Here is a 16,481-nt window from a genome sequence, read left to right on the forward strand (position 1 = left end):
CCATTACAATATCTGGAATACGCAACTTTTTAAACTTCAAACACATGTTAATTTAAGAAAAAGATGAATAAGTATATTTAGGGAAATTCCAAGTACGAAGGAGCTAACTCTTCTTAATGGAATACTGGTACACTGTCTTTATATTTCTCTAACAAGCTCTGGTGCCAATTGATGAAAGCAGAAGATAATTTTCTTCTCGAAAGTCTTGTATGTGTGTCCTACATGGTTCTTTCTTGCCTATTGAACTAGGCTTATAATGTCTGGAAATTTTCTTCCACAGAAATAGATGTGAACTGCATATGGAGATCAGACCTATACAAAAATGTGGTTTACATATTTTTAAAGCTTAAATGTGCATTCTACATATTGCTAGGGTATTTCTAAAACTCCTGACACTTTTCTGTATTATTTAACAAGATTCATTTGACCGACATGTTTTTCCATTTTTCTTCTCAATCTTATCAAAAAACAAAAGGCCAAACTGCCCTCACATAAAAGGTAAAATACTTAGTTCACTACCTTTAGATCCTAGAATGCAAATAAAATGCCTAACAAAATATCATTTCTGGAATTGAATGAGTAATTTTAGTTTACTCAATAAAGTTTAAGAAAAAATTTAAAAACAAACAAAAACAATTTCTCTCTTTTATCTTTCTGAAATCATTCAGTCCTAACTAGGTAAAAATGAAAATAAGACAAAAAACCTAACTGTCCAAGTTAAGCAAAGATTGAAGTATAAGTCTCCGCTCGCAAATAACAAGCCTCAGATAGAAAACATCTATCTGAAGCTACACCCAAAAGAGTTCTCCAATTTCCTTATCTGAGGCTTGTAATGTCTCTTTTCCTGGTTGTCACCAAAATTACAGAGCATGTAATTTGTTCTGATGGAGGAAAACATTTCAGATAAAGGGTCTGGAGATGTCACTCTGGGGAGAAGGAATATCTCATCCAACAAACATTTATTGAGCATTTACTATGTATCTAGTACTATATGAGGAAAAAAGGAAAAATGGAAAATAAAATATAGTCCCTAACCTCATAAAGTTATTGCCAGGGAGGCAGAAAAACTTCAAATCACAATATAGTGTGATACGTGCTACGATATATCAACAGGCCATTTAGCAAGACAAAGAAAGAGATCAAATGTAGATTTAAGGTAGAATCAAGGAAGAATTCCAAAGAAGATGACATATGAGCTCAATATTGGAGACCAAAAGAAATCAGTAAGTAGAAAAAATATATAGGATCGTTCCCAAGACAAGAGAACAAATAAGATATATAAAACAGCATTATACATTACGCATATACATTACACATGTACATTATACATATATACATCATACAGTGAGCTACCAATAGTTTCCTAAGTCTGAAGCACGCTGTGAATATGGAGGAGTAGACAAACACAAGGCTAGAGATAAGCAAAGGTTAGATCATTAAGGGCCTTGCCTTGTGTACCACAGTAAGGAGTTTAACTTAAAGGTTATGTGGAGCCACAGAAAAATGTTAAATTAGTGAGAGACAAGTAAGATCTGTCTTTCAGAATGAATACTTCGACAACAATATAAGGAATAAACCAAGAAGAAAAAGATTATGCACAGGAAAGCTAATCAAGTTACTGTCATAGTAATGAAGGCACAAACTTATTAGAGCTTGAACTGAAGCACTGCCAATAAAGACAGAAAAGAAACCATTGTAAGACAGATTTAGGAGTAATAATAAATATATATGGTAAATGATTAAATATAAAGGATAAGGAAAAAACAGAAGTCCAGGACAATTTCCAAGTTCTTATTTATATATGGGGAAGCCATTCACTCATATAGAGAGGGGATGCAAAAATAGGCATGGTTTGAGAAAAGATGATATTCTCACTTTGGAACAAGTTGAGTTTAGGACACCTGGAACTTAGGGAAAAGGTCTGGACTAGCTGGTAGTCCATCCCAATCACTGAAGAGGAAAAACAGACAAAAAACGCAGCAAAACACAAATTAGAATCTTATTGGGACTCTTTACTTCATGTTATATTTAAATTTCATGAACACATAATCTATGAGGTAACAATTCCTGATGGGAAAAACTATTCTTCTGAGACAATAGAACACCACACTGTTCTAAATGGAAAAGGAACAGTCACGGGATGAGGAGACTGATGAGTCTGTTGTCATTTATAGAAGCGTTCAAGCTTTCTTCCATAAGAATCAAAAATATTAGAAGGGTCATTCCTTTGACTAGTCCCGTTATTTAGATCTGTCAGCACAGTAAAGGATTAGTTCACCTGTACTAAGGAGAAAAACTGGTATTAACAGAATCATGAGGTAGGAGAGCAAGCTGCTTCATAAATTACTGATACTAAGTTGTCTGACTCCAAGATTTACAGTGTTTTAGAAAGTAAAATTTACACTATAAGGTATGATCTAGTAAGGAATATCTTATTAAACTTAGCTTTTTATGATTCGGCCTTTTCAAAAGAAGTTTCCTTTTAAAAAATTAATATATTAATATCCTATGTTCAGATACTTTGATAAGAGTCCTACTTTTAGTTTAAAAATAACTGTTTTGAAAGTTAGTAGTTTTTATCTGTGTCTTGGCATATAGCATTATATCTGCCATTCGGATTACAAACCATACAACCAAAGCACTGTCTAGGTAATGGTAGGTTATTCTAATTGAAAACAAAGTACCTTCCCCCAAAAATATACATTTAAGGGCTAAAACTGTAAGTAGAAATACAGGAAAGATATTGTTACAGATCATAAATTCCTACAGCTAATTCTTAGTTTTAAGTCCCAAACTCCACATAATTTTTTCAAAAAACACACAAAAGAATTGGTTGAAATATTCAGTTAACAAAATTAAACTGATATTTGCTAGTAAATATTTACTACTACTAAAAACCTATAGGCAATATTTTAACATCATCTCCTTTTTTTAAACAATGCACTTAAAATACAAGAAAGCTTACAAAACCAAATGTGGTAAGGATCTAGATTAGATAACATATACAAGGATGCTAAAGATGCAGGAAATATAAAATAAATAAATAAATAATGAAATTCTTTAAAAAATAAAAAGATGCAGAAAATAAATATATACAAATATGTATATATACTCACATAATATATGTGCACATATGTATTTTCATTGTATCATAAAAATCCCTACAAAGATGTATACATGAATCAAATTATTAAAAATAAATAAGTTAAATATACTAATAATACTTGTTTTTGGGTATAATTCCATGTCAATCTGCTTAATGAAGTGTAGAACCATTATCTAAGTTTGTAAATTAAGACTAGGAGCTTTAAAATTTGCTTTAGAGTGGGGTATACCACCTGTATATACAGATCTTCTTCAAGATCATTTCCAACAATCTTATCTTTAAGAATATTGGATTTATATTATTTCAAATGTGGTAAGTTGAACAAAATCAATACTGAACAACATACCTTTTAGATAAATTAAGGCTTTGGTGAAGAGGTTCTAATTTTTGACATGTCTCTAGGCTGTCAACAGATGTCGAAGGCAATGAGTCTGATTGCACCTTGTTGGCATCACATAAATTAGCATCATTTCTAGGTAGGGTCTTTCTGAATTTTCGTCCTAAATCCGTCCATAGGACATTCGTCAACATAACTTTGGGTTGCCTGTTACACACATAAATAATTAATACATAGGGTGCCAAACATTGTATAATATATGAATGTATAACAAACTGTAACAAATAAATTATCTCCAGGAATTCTAAATTTCAGTTCTTCAAGCAACTGGAGTAATAAATATCATAAGTAAAAAAAAAAAAAAAAAAAAACATGCCTAACCATTCTCAATTTTTTTTACATTACTTTTTTATAAGACAGAGTCTCACTCTGTTGCCCGGGCTAGAGTGCCATGCAGTCAGTCTAGCTCACAGCAACCTCAATCTCCTGGGCTCAAGCAATCTTCTGCCTCAGCCTCTGGAGTAGCTGTGACTACAAGCATGTGCCACCATGCCCGGCTAATTTTTTCTATAGATTTTTATTTGGCCAATTAATTTCTTTCTATTTTTAGTAGAGACGGGGTCTTGCTCTTGCTCAAGCTGGTTTTCAACTCATGATCTTGAGCGATCCGCCAGCCTCCGCCTCCCAGAGTGCTAGGATTACAGGCGCAAGCCACCTTGCCCAGCCTACATTACTTTTTAAAGTCTATTTAGCTTAAGTTGGGATTTTCCTTCAGAATTCTGTCAAGTATACTACAACTGTCATCACACACAGGTACAGCTGATGGATTCCTGACAAGCCATCTATGCTTATTCACAATGTTAGTGGAAGGACAATATGCACTTCCAGATCTCATCACAAATGCAACTACTTTCTACACTGAACACTGTGTTTTTATTTTAGCATTTGTCAATTCAGAAAACATTATTAAAACTAAGGATTCAACAGCACGTAATTATAGTCTTAAACCTCCACAATCTTGAGATACATATTTAATTTTACCTTATTGCTAAAGTAGGTCAATTTAAAACGTTTACTGCACCTAGACCAATTTCAAAGAGAAGACATAAATGCAAGCAGTCCCAGCTTTTTGCCTTATCACGTTTTGCCCATCTGCTCCTTCGATACATCTTTGCGTTAACAATACTTGAAAAACTATGTTCAGTTCTGGAACCATGGAATATAGTTTCTGCAGTGGTATGAACAGGCTACAAAGTAGACCTAAATGTCAAAGGAGGAATGGCTGAAAGAATTGGGAAATGTTCAGAAGTGTTTCACTACCTGGTAATCTGTTTTAGGTACTTTTTATCTAGCAAACACAAAAATATTAAGAAACAGAAAGCAAATGCTCATGTTATCTTCAAGATAAAATAGGAGATCTCAAAAAATAAAAATCACTTGTTTGTTTGCTTCAGCCCCTTGAGGCTATATCCTTAGATCATCTAGAAGTAGAAGAATACAAGTCCTCAGGGAACTTCCATAGAATGCACTGAAACTCCAAACATGTTGAATTAAAAAAAAAAAAAGTGTACGCTATTGGTTTTTAAATTATTATTAAAGGATAAAGAGATAAGTGACATTTCTATGAATCAATAATAATTCATTCAACAAACACTGAAAATACTCTAGCAAAACAACTGTGCTAGTAAGATCTGGAGATTCAGCAATAAAAAAGGTAAGGATTCTTGCTTTCATGGAACTTGCACTCAAGAGAAGAATAAACCAATTCATTATTTAATTACAATTCTTGTAAGTGATATGAAGGAAAAATACAGATGTCACACTTCTTCTGAAGAAGGTCAGGGAAGGTTTTACTGAGAATATGACCTTTAAATTGAAGTCTCAAAGAAGGATAGACACTATCCAGAGGAAACAAGAGAAAAATAAAGGTCCAAAAAAAGGACAAAATGCAAATGCTCTGATATGAGTAAAGCTTGTTCAAGGAAATTAAAGGGCCTACCTGGCTTAAGTGCTTAGAGTGAAGAAGAAATATGTATAAGATAAGAATGGGAAGGGGGGAAATGGGCATTTATTGAAACCTTAAAATCTGTACCCCCATAATATGCCGAAATAAAAAAAAAAAAAAAAGAATGGGCAGTTAGGCAGGACATATGTACTAATATATTAAGGGCTTGAGACTTTATGTCAACAATAATACAAATCCATTAGTTTTAAAAAGAGAACAGTGAGATCAGAGCTGCATTTTTAAAAGATCACTCTGATCTTTATGAAGAAAAAAATGGAAGCACTAAGGATAAAGGGAAGCGAAAAATGAATTTAGGGAGGTAATGACAACTTTATCAGAGGTAGTTTAGTATAATGGTGGCAGCAGAAACCAGAATATAACAAATGAGTAAATGGGAAAGTTAGAAAAAGGACACAGCAAATGTAGGTAGTTGAGAAATACAGCTGTGAAAATGAGGGATAAGACAAGAGCTGAAAATAAATGTGAGATCCAAGAAAAGGGTTTTTAGTTATTGGTTGGTTAGTTTAAGACAGGAAACATTTATAAAAGTTTAAGCTCTTATGAAAAGAGGTAAAAAGAGTGAGAAAAGTAGAAAATAGAGAAGGCAGGATAATTAACACAGTAAGGTACCTAAGAAATGACATAATAAGAGCTAATATTTATTGAACATGCACAACATACCAGGCACTATGCTAAGCATTTTACAATGTTTTACTTCATTTAATCCTCACAAATACTCTATGAAGTATTAATCCTAATATAATTCTTCTTCTGCAGTTGAGGAGACCAAGGTAAAATGATTAATATCTAACCCCACAGTAAAACGAGTCAGTAGTGAAAGTGGGATCCTGAAACCACAAACATTCTCAATTCTATTGCCAGCACTCTTAACTGTTCCACTATACTACCTTCCGACAGGAGAAGGGGCACCCCTTTCCTTCTTCCAAGAAGGAGAAGGAACCAAGATGATATCTTAAAAGTAATAGGAAAGGTAAGGGAAAATGGGTTTGAAAAGATAAAAGCTTTCAAATAATCATTGTGGAGAGGAAGAATACAAACTTACTAGAGAGACACAGTAAGATTATCTTACAGTTAAGGATTCCCAGTGAGATTAACAATCATAAATTTATGATGCCACAAATATCCTGTGTTGTAATATTTTTTCCTGCAGTGCTAGACCTGACCCAGATATCAGCATAATGCAAACAGATAATTGAGTTCAGAGATGATTATTAGTTACAAAGAGGAAAAGGTACCTTTAGAATGGAAAGATCTAGCAGAGACCACCTTAACCAAGTGATCAAACATAGGACCACTAACAGTGGAACAACCGGAAATTATGTATCCCTTGATATGTGCAACAGGAAGTACATGACATCAGGTAGGAAGTATTCTTGCCAAAAGTGTAACATGAACCTAATCATAAGGGCAAACCCAGGAAATCATAAAAATATAGAATGTGGGACATTCTACAGGACAAGTGGCCTAGACTCTTCAAAAGTCAATATCATGGTTATATGTGAAAGGGCAGAGCAGGGGAAGCTATTTTAGATTAAGAGACTAATGGGGCATAATAGCCAAATATATATAATGCATGAACCTCAAATTGAGCCTCAATTTTTTAAATTTTAGATTTTTTTTAAAAAGACATTTTGGGAACATTTTTGATTGTGGACATTTTGATTGTGGACTTTATAGTAGATGAACTTATGAAAAAGTATTGTTAACTTTTTAAATAGTGTATGGTTATTGTTATATAAAAGAATGTCATTGTTCTTTGGAATGCGGGCTGAAGTATTTAGAGGTGAAATGCCATGATGTCTGCAACTTATTTTCAAATGGTTCCCTCAAAATGAGTATGTGCATGTGTATTTATACATGTATATATGTGATACCCACCTACATACATGTATTAACATATAAAGACACTGAGAGTGGCAAATGTGACAAAATGTTAAAAGACTATTAAACTATTCTTTATAGAGTTTTACAACTGTACAACTTAAAATTCTGAATGATCAAATAAAAATACATATAAAATTTTAAAAATTTCTCATTCTTTTGATGCGCCCAAAAAAAAAATAAATAAAAATAAATAAAAAAAAAATTTTAAAAATATATAAAATATAGTTTTAGTCTAATGGGAAAACTATATGACTTACTTATTTACTAAATTATCTGGGAAATCATTATCCCAATAGTAATCTTAATAATTTTAAATACGAAAATATTCAACTGTGGAAAATGCCATTTTTCTATTCACTCAAACCAAATAAGAATTTTTGTTAGAAAATAGCAAACCATTGGTAATTTTATTGATTATTCTAGTAGTAAGGCTCTAAATGAGAAGGACAATTTAGCTTCTCTGGGAAAGTACTTATTTCATGGTTGGCTTTATTATAATTTTGCTAACTAAAAATATCTTTGACCAGAAGTCAGCAATCTCTTTTCCTCAAATTAATAATGTAAAAAAATTTTAATTTCTACAACATTTAAGTACTATTAGATTTCTTTGGTTAATAGAATAGAAACAAGAGTAAATAACAACATTCAAACCAGGCAAAATAAAACCTAAACTCTGCATTTAGGAATACACACATACTTAGGTAACAAAACTTTCTAAAAAATATTTAGAGATACATACTTAGATGGCAATACTACCCAACAAAAATACAAAAGTAGATACCTTTCTTGCAAGTTAGGGGAGTGGTTACCTTAAAGAGTTATTTTTTGCAAAGGTTGTGACTGCAAAGGCACACAAGAATTTCTGGAGTAGTTTTCTAATTTGTAGAAATAGTGTGCGGTGGTTAAATGAGTATATTTGCCTTAAAAATATTAAATTTAATGAGTAATTCATTTTTGACTATGAATTTTAAAAACAAACATACTTTTCAAGAAAAGTTCAAATTATGTGAAATTTTTCAACAAAAACAGTTTATTCAATGAATACATAAGTATGATTTAATCACATAACGTGGCTAAATACATTCAGAAATCAGAAAAAAAATCATCCTTCCTCAGAGCTGGAGTCCTACTTTTTGACTATGGGAAAAAAATAATCCTTCAGCAGAGTTGGAATCCTACTTTTTGATTATGGGAACTAAACTAACAGTTGGGATGAAGCCATTGTTTTCATTTGTTTTTTCATAATTTCATTTAGAATATTTCTTGTCCTTCAAAAAAATGGGCAAAATGGACACTTTATCCACAAAGACACCAAAATGGCCAACATATACACAAAAAGATACTCAATACCATTAATCTTATTTTTCTGGTCTTAAAATTCTTGTCTTTCCATTTTCTGCAGGCAAATAAATAAAAAAAAAAAATTCTTGTCTTTTTAAAAAGGGAGGAGGAAGGAGCAAAAGATTTTAATAGACACTTTAGAGAAAATAAAAAAGTTCAATAAAGCACATGAAAAGATGCTCAACATCACCAATCATCAAGCAAATGCAATTAAAACTACAAAGAGATACTACACCTCCATTAGAAAGGATAATGATAAAAACAAACACCGACCACATAAGTATTGGCAGAGGTGTGAAGGAACTGAAATTCTCCCACATTGCAGGTGGGAATGCAATATGGTACATTCACTTTGGAAAACAGCTTGGCAGTTTCTTACATTAAAAAACACACTTACCATATGACCCAGAAATCCATCTCCTAGGTATTCATCCAAAAGATACGAAAACATGTCCAGACAGGCACTTGTACATGAATATTCACAGCAGCTTTATTTATAATAGCTCAAAATTAGAAACAACCGAAATATCCATCAACAGGTAAATGGGTAAAAATATAGCGTTTTCATACAATGGAATACTATTCAGCAACAAAAAAGAATGAACTACTGATAAATCCAACAACATGGATAAATCTTCAAACCTTTATGTTCAGTGAAAGAAGCCAGACACAAAAGAAGATATATACTGTATGAGTCCATATATTTGCCACTCTAGACTGGAGGTAGGTGGGTTGGGGGAAAACCAGAAAGGAAAGCATGAAAAGTCTTCTAGATATTGGTTATATTCCAAAGATCATGGTGGTAGTGGTGGTACCATGAGTGTATAAATTTGTCAAAACTCATAAAAATGTACACTTAAAATACATGTATCTTATGTATATAAAGTATACATCAATAAAGGTGATTAAAAACCCATTGAGAACATGAAAATATTCACCACTGTCTTAAGAAAATGAGCCTAGCTTATTAGTTTGCTTTCCCAATGCCAATTTACAAAGAATTAGATGAATAACATTTTTATTAGCTTAATTTATACAAGAACACTTACTGAAATTTTCATTGAAAAATTCATAAGGATTAGAATAATTTCAGGGGCTCTAAGGAATAATAATCACTCGAGTCTCCCTTGAATTCCACCTTTCTAGTATATGAATTTCTTACTTGGCAACTGCCAAATGCTAAGGCAAGCAGTTTTCTAGAGAAAAGTAGCTCAGCCTATTTTCTGAAATTAAAATTCTGGTACTTAATGCACAAGACTATACTGCTTTATACTTTGAGGTACTAAATAAAGCACTAGTTAAATGCATACCTTTAATGCATAATCCACATAGTTGGAATAAATTATTAATACATGGCTCTGCCCTATTCTACTTTCATACTTAATTTCTGCTATTCTTCAAATTTCTTTATTACTTGACATATCTTTTTTTTCCTATGACACTGCTCTTAGTACCCATTTCTGTCATATTTCACTAGCATCCAGGGCCAGCTTCATGGATGCAAAACCTGCACAGAATGTAGTGTTCTGAGCTGACAAAGACTCTCCCCTTCACCAAACCAGAGATAGGTTCCTTATGAATCCTCTTTCTGACTAGGCCTCCACCTTGGGCTCTCTCCTTGTCCCATTCAGTTCAGTTTTAATAAGAATCCTACTGAGTCAGATTTTCAAAAATCCCCTACCCTTGATATCTGATCAAATTATTAATCCCTCATCCCCAATAGCTTATCAGCCCAGCCTACCTGCAGCAAGAATACTATTGAGTTTGTCCAGCAAGAATCCCCCTAACCTTGATGTTTCCTTTTAGAAATTTTCCATCCACTGAGCCCCAATCCTGTTCCTTTGCCATAAATTCCCACTTGTCCTTGGTTCTAAGTTGAGCCCAATCTCTGTCCCCTACTGCAAAATGCTATCACAGTGGTCCCTTGAATAAAGTTTCCCTTACTGTCCTTAACAAATGTCATTAATAATTTTTCTTTAACAGAACTTAGGTCCCACCTTTAAGATAGTGATGCTATGCTATCACTATCTTAAAATTCTTAATAATTTTATCTTTGAACTTGCGTTTTGTAATTAAAGTTCATGAGACAATGGAACATACACACAAGCAGAGAAGATATTCATAATATGTATATCCACAGTTCCTTGCTGCCCCATTCACATATAGCAGTTGAGATGGCCATAACCACAAAATTCTGTTGGACCTACCATACACGGAAGTTCAGTGAGAATCAAAGCAAGAACAAGGCAAGTGGAAGTACTGAGAGGCCATATTTTCCAGTAGTTGGTCCAAATGCAAAAAAGGTAACTGCATCCTAAGAAATATAAATGACCAAGGCACTCTATCATATCCCTTCTGACTTGTGTTACTGCCCAAGATCAGACGACCACTTACACTGAAAATGATGACACAGTGGAAAGGAAAACATAGGGTTAATTTAATTCCTTTCCCTTTCAGTCATTCTTAAACATGTAAGCCGCTGGTAGAAAGTACTGGTAGATTGCGGATACATCAGGAAGTGAAGTAAAAGTAGCTGAGTTAGTTTTGTACAGCATTTCCACTGCCTTAGAAAGAACGACATACATATGTATGAACAGTTACGCGTTGTATAATGACGTTTTGGTCAACTGATAGACCATACATACAATGTTGGTCCCACAAGATTATAATGGAGATGAAAAATTCCTATCACCTAGTGATGATGTGTGATACAACTGTCTACAGTAATTCAGTACAGTACTATGCTGTTCAGGTTAGCAGCCTAGGAGCAATAAACGGTAATATATAGCCTACGTGTATAGTAGGCTATACCAGTGTAAATTAAAAATAAAATATTGGCCGGGCGCGGTGGCTCAAGCCTGTAATCCTAGCACTCTGGGAGGCCGAGGCGGGCGGATTGCTCGAGGTCAGGAGTTCGAAACCAGCCTGAGCAAGAGCGAGACCCCGTCTCTACTATAAATAGAAAGAAATTAATTGGCCAACTAATATATATATATAAAATTAGCCGGGCGTGGTGGCGCATGCCTGTAGTCCCAGCTACTCGGGAGGCTGAGGCAGAAGGATTGCTTGAGCCCAGAAGTTTGAGGTTGCTGTGAGCTAGGCTGACGCCAGGGCACTCACTCTAGCCTGTGCAACAAAGCGAGACTCTGTCTCAAAAAAAAAAAAAAAAAAAAAAAAAAAAAAAAAAATAAAATATTAAGCCCCCCAACTGACTGAATGGACCTCCTCTTGGTCAAGGGGACCCCAGAGAAAGCTTAAAAACTGAGTTTCTGGCCATGACAGAATGGAAGATCAGACACGCCTCATTATACCCCTTCCCTCTTACAGTTTAGACACAACAACTGACCAGCTTTATTGTTAAAATAAAGATCATAAAACTGATAGAATGGATTGTTTGTGACAATAAGATACCAAATCATAAATAAGACCTAAGGCCTTGCCAGGGGAAAGTTAAGTGATATTAATACATTGGTACAAAAGCAATTTATGTGACCAAAGTGTTTGTACCGCCAAAATATTCTGAAACTTTTTAAAAGTGATACATCCCTACACTTAAAGAATAAACTGTGTTCCAACTGCCTGGGGAAGGTCTTATGATTCATGGCTTACATCCTGTCCCTCCTTTCATAAAGAATCTTCTTGTGCGTCCCTCAAATGTTATCATGTGTTCCTCAAACTGTTGATGTACTGATTAATACATAACCTAATAACACTGAAAAGGACACTCATTTGTTTTTAAATCATAAAGTTTTGTCAATTTGTTTCTGAATCATTAAGTTTTACTGATTCTCTGTGCATAAACCATTTTAGCCTATATGTTTTCATCTGTAACCAATGATTTTAACCTCTGTGTTGTGCCCTCCAATGAAAAAAAACAACTCTGATATGAGGAGTCACCCTCCCTTCTAAACTTTCTTATAAAAGCATTCCAACTTGTAAGAGACTTTGGAACATGTACAACTTTGTTGGTATGTCTTATTTCCTTGATTGATCCTCAAATTTGGCTTTCAATAAAACTTTATCAAATTATTTTGAAACTGCCCTTCATAAAATTAAAAAAGGGCCATAAGGTAGGAACTGTGGTAGGGGCCTGAACTCTACAAAGGTATAGACATAGTTAAAATAATAATAACAACCACCAGCTATTGTTCCTTAGCTTGCCTACCTATAATTGCTTACTGCTTAGGAGTCACATATCCTTGACTAACAAAAGATCTGTGACTTCCCCAATAGCTTCTATAGATAAGATTTCTATTGTAAAACCTAACACTGGTCTTTGAGTTATCTTCCAGACTCTGCATTTAGAGGGACCAATTGACCTACCCGGACCAGTAGTCCTATGTGGGAACTGACTCAATAGGTCTTGCAACCCTCTTTACCCAGAACTATCTCAGCACTAGAAGACAATGTCTGCTTCCCAATCCTATGAATTCGTCCCCAGCTGATCAGCACACCTAATTCCCTAGTCCTCTGTCTTCCAAGCTACTTTTAAAAACCTTAGCCCCCAAATTCTCAGAGATGGATTTGAGAAATTTCTCCCATCTCCTTGCTCAGCCCGCTGTGGTATTAAACTCTTTCTCCACTGCAACTCCTGTTGTCTCAGTGTACTGGGTTCCTTTTGAGCAGTACACAAAAAAATACAACCCAGTTGGGTAATAACAATTTCTTTCTCGACAGCCTTAATTTTGCTTGACACCATCTAGGTTTGTGTAAGTACACTCTGTGATTTTCCCACAATGATGAAATCGCCTAACAATGCATCTTTCAGAACATATCCCTATTGTTAAGCTAAGGTGTGACTGTGCAAACTACAAAATATAAATTGTGTAATTTCGGTAATTGTGCATACTGGTTCCATGCTCTCAAACTTGCCTGTAAAAGTGGCATTGCACAGCAACGAGATGAACAGCAAAATTTATTCTATTAATTTTAAAATTTAATATTTCTTTACTTAGAACAACATATAAGTTGACTTACCATGACAAGTCAATAAAGAAACACTGGAAGAAAAAAGTTTTATAGTTCAGCACCTTTACTGATTTATTGAGAATACAGGAGACTTAAAATAGTATCTTGAATTGCACTTTTTTACTGCTTTTTGAACAAGAGGCCCTACATTCTCATTCTGCCCTAGATACCACAATCATAGCCAGCCCTTTTTGTATAACAATGCTGACAAAAGAAAAGGACCCAGAAAGGATAACTGTTCCAGATCCCATAACTTCTTCAGATGACGCCAAATACCGTTGGACATATCCCAAAAATAATAAATTGAATCTGCTTTGCTGCTAGATCTTCTGTAATATTAACTAATAAACTCATAGTGTTAGAGAACATAGCAAACAGGAAACCAGTATTCCAAGTTAAATCACACACTCAAGTCAAGACAAATAAGAATTCATTGAGAAGAAAAATAACTGATATAACTAAGAACAATTTGTTTCTCTTTTTCGTGGCGCCTCGGAGGCAATCAGCTGCTTCATGATGAATATCTCCTTCCCAGCCACTGGCTGCCAGAAACTCATTGAAGTGGACGATGAACCCAAACTTCGTACTTTCTATGAGAAGCGTATGGCCACGGAAGTTGCTGCCGACGCTCTGGGTGAAGAATGGAAGGGTTATGTGGTCCGAATCAGTGGTGGGAACGACAAGCAAGGTTTCCCCATGAAGCAGGGTGTCTTGACCCATGGCCGTGTTCACCTGCTACTGAGTAAGGGGCATTCATGTTACAGACCAAGGAGAACTGGAAAAAGAAAGCGCAAATCTGTTCGTGGTTGTATTGTGGATGCCAACCTGAGTGTTCTCAACTTGGTTATTGTAAAAAAAGGAGAGAAGGATATCCTTGGACTGACTGATACTACAGTACCTCGTCGTCTGGGGCCCAAAAGAGCTAGCAGAATCCGCAAACTCTTCAATCTGTCTAAAGAAGATGATGTTCGCCAGTATGTTGTGAGGAAGCCCTTAAATAAAGAAGGTAAGAAACCTAGGACCAAAGCACCCAAGATTCAGCGACCTGTCACTCCACGTGTCCTGCAACATAAACGCCGGCGTATTGCTCTGAAGAAGCAGCGCACTAAGAAAAATAAGGAAGAGGCTGCAGAATATGCTAAACTTTTGGCTAAGAGAATGAAGGAGGCCAAAGAAAAGCGCCAGGAACAGATTGCCAAGAGACAGACGTAGGCTGTCCTCTCTGACAGCATCTACTTCTAAGTCTGAGTCGAGCCAAAAATAAGATTTTTTGAGTTAAATAATAAATAAGACCATATCCTAAAAAAAAAAAAAAAAAAAGAACAATTTGTTTAAACAATTTGCTTATGCAGTAATGTTTCAGTCAGCGGTTCTCAAACTTCAGCAAACATCAGAATAACCTGAAAGGTGTTTCTGATCACTTATTAAAATATAGATTGCTGGGTTTTCATTTCCTGAGTTTTGAATTCAGTAGCTCTAGGGTAGAACTCAAGAATTTGTTTTGTGGTTTTTTTTTTCTTTGAGACAAAGTCTCATTCTGTCCCCAGGGCTAGAGTGCAGTGGCTCGATCATAGCTCACTGCAGCCTCCAACTCCGAGGCTCAAGTGATCCTCCTGCCTCAGCGACCGAAGTGGCTGGGGTTACAGCCATGTGCCACCACACCTGGCTAATTCTTTTTGTAGAGACCAGGTCTCACTTTTGCTCAGGCTGGTCTTGAGCTCCTGGCCTCAAGTGATACTTCTGCCTTGACCTCCCAGAATGCTAGGATTATAGGAATAAGCCACTGTACCCAGCAGGCCCAGAATTTGCATTTCTAATAAGTTACCAGGTGATTCTAATACTGACGGATGTGGCACACTTTGAGAGTAACTGGTTTAAGCAAAACCATGGCCAGGTGCGGTGGCTCATGCCTTTAATCCTAACACTCTGGGAGGCAGAGGCAGTCAGATTGCTCGAGTTCAAGAGTTCAAAACCAGCCTGAGCAAGATCGAGACCCCGTATCTACTATAAGTAGAAAGAAATTAATTGGCCAACTAATATATATAGAAAAAATTTGCCGGACATGGTGGCATATGCCTGTAGCCCCAGCTACTCGGGAGGCTGAGGCAGCAGGATTGCTTGAGCCCAGGAGTTTGAGGTTGCTGTGAGCTAGGCTGACACCATGGCACTCGCTCTAGCCTGGGCAACAAAGCGAGACTCTGTCTCAAAAAAAAAAAAAAAAACAATTCCAGGAACAATAATTCCAACATGAATCTTTAAGTCTTGACTGAGTCTCTAGATATAAGAATGAATAATTTCTTTCCTTCACAGTTTACTATGACCACATGTGTACCTCTGGCTAGGTATTTTGTGTATCACTTAACTGAATTCAACAAGCATTTATTGAGCATCTACTACTGAAAAAGACACATTCCCTCAAAAGGCATACAATTAAGCAGAAGAGACAAACATGTCTGAGAAAGACACTATTCCCTCAAAAAGCTTACAATTAACCAGAAGAGACAAACATGCAAACCCTAGCTTTAATTTTTACAAAAGGAATTAAATGCTTTCTTCCCTGGTAAACATATTTAACGCTAATGGTGATAATGTTGAACTTTACTGGAGCCCTGTGATCCTAGAAAACAGTGATGGTTAAAGAAACCATCCTTGCCCATAGGATAAGGAGGATTCATGGATGACCTCTTGTTTATATGACAAACCTGGACACAAACCTTCCAAATTTCTATTCTTTGCCTCATAATTAGCTGAATTACTTATCTCCACTGACTTTAGAACAAAAATACTTAACCAAATTTTGATTTCTTCCCTACATTGGT

At 35.2% G+C, this 16,481-nt stretch overlaps 2 protein-coding genes across 9 annotated transcripts in view; one reads left to right on the top strand and one right to left on the bottom strand.

The window, feature by feature from the left end:
• The window catches only part of SENP7 (SUMO specific peptidase 7), a 142,080-nt gene that overhangs the window by 76,980 nt on the left and 48,619 nt on the right, over window positions 1-16,481 (bottom strand). For 4 of the 8 annotated variants that reach the window (XM_012779678.3, XM_012779677.3, XM_076001217.1 and 1 more), the window contains exon 5: window positions 3,453-3,650. The exons of the other annotated variants lie outside the window; for them this stretch is intronic. In XM_012779678.3, coding sequence (XP_012635132.1) covers window positions 3,453-3,650 — 198 coding nt within the window. The remainder of the gene's footprint in view (window positions 1-3,452; window positions 3,651-16,481) is intronic. 8 annotated transcript variants of the gene reach the window in all.
• Window positions 14,179-14,896, top strand: LOC105879447 (small ribosomal subunit protein eS6-like). Its single transcript, XM_076001215.1, has one exon. It carries the CDS (start codon window positions 14,179-14,181, stop codon window positions 14,872-14,874), a length of 696 nt encoding a protein of 231 aa, XP_075857330.1. The 3' UTR covers window positions 14,875-14,896.

The sequence above is a fragment of the Microcebus murinus genome, chromosome 1, assembly GCF_040939455.1.
Source record: "Microcebus murinus isolate Inina chromosome 1, M.murinus_Inina_mat1.0, whole genome shotgun sequence".
NCBI classification, from domain to species: Eukaryota; Metazoa; Chordata; class Mammalia; order Primates; family Cheirogaleidae; genus Microcebus; species Microcebus murinus.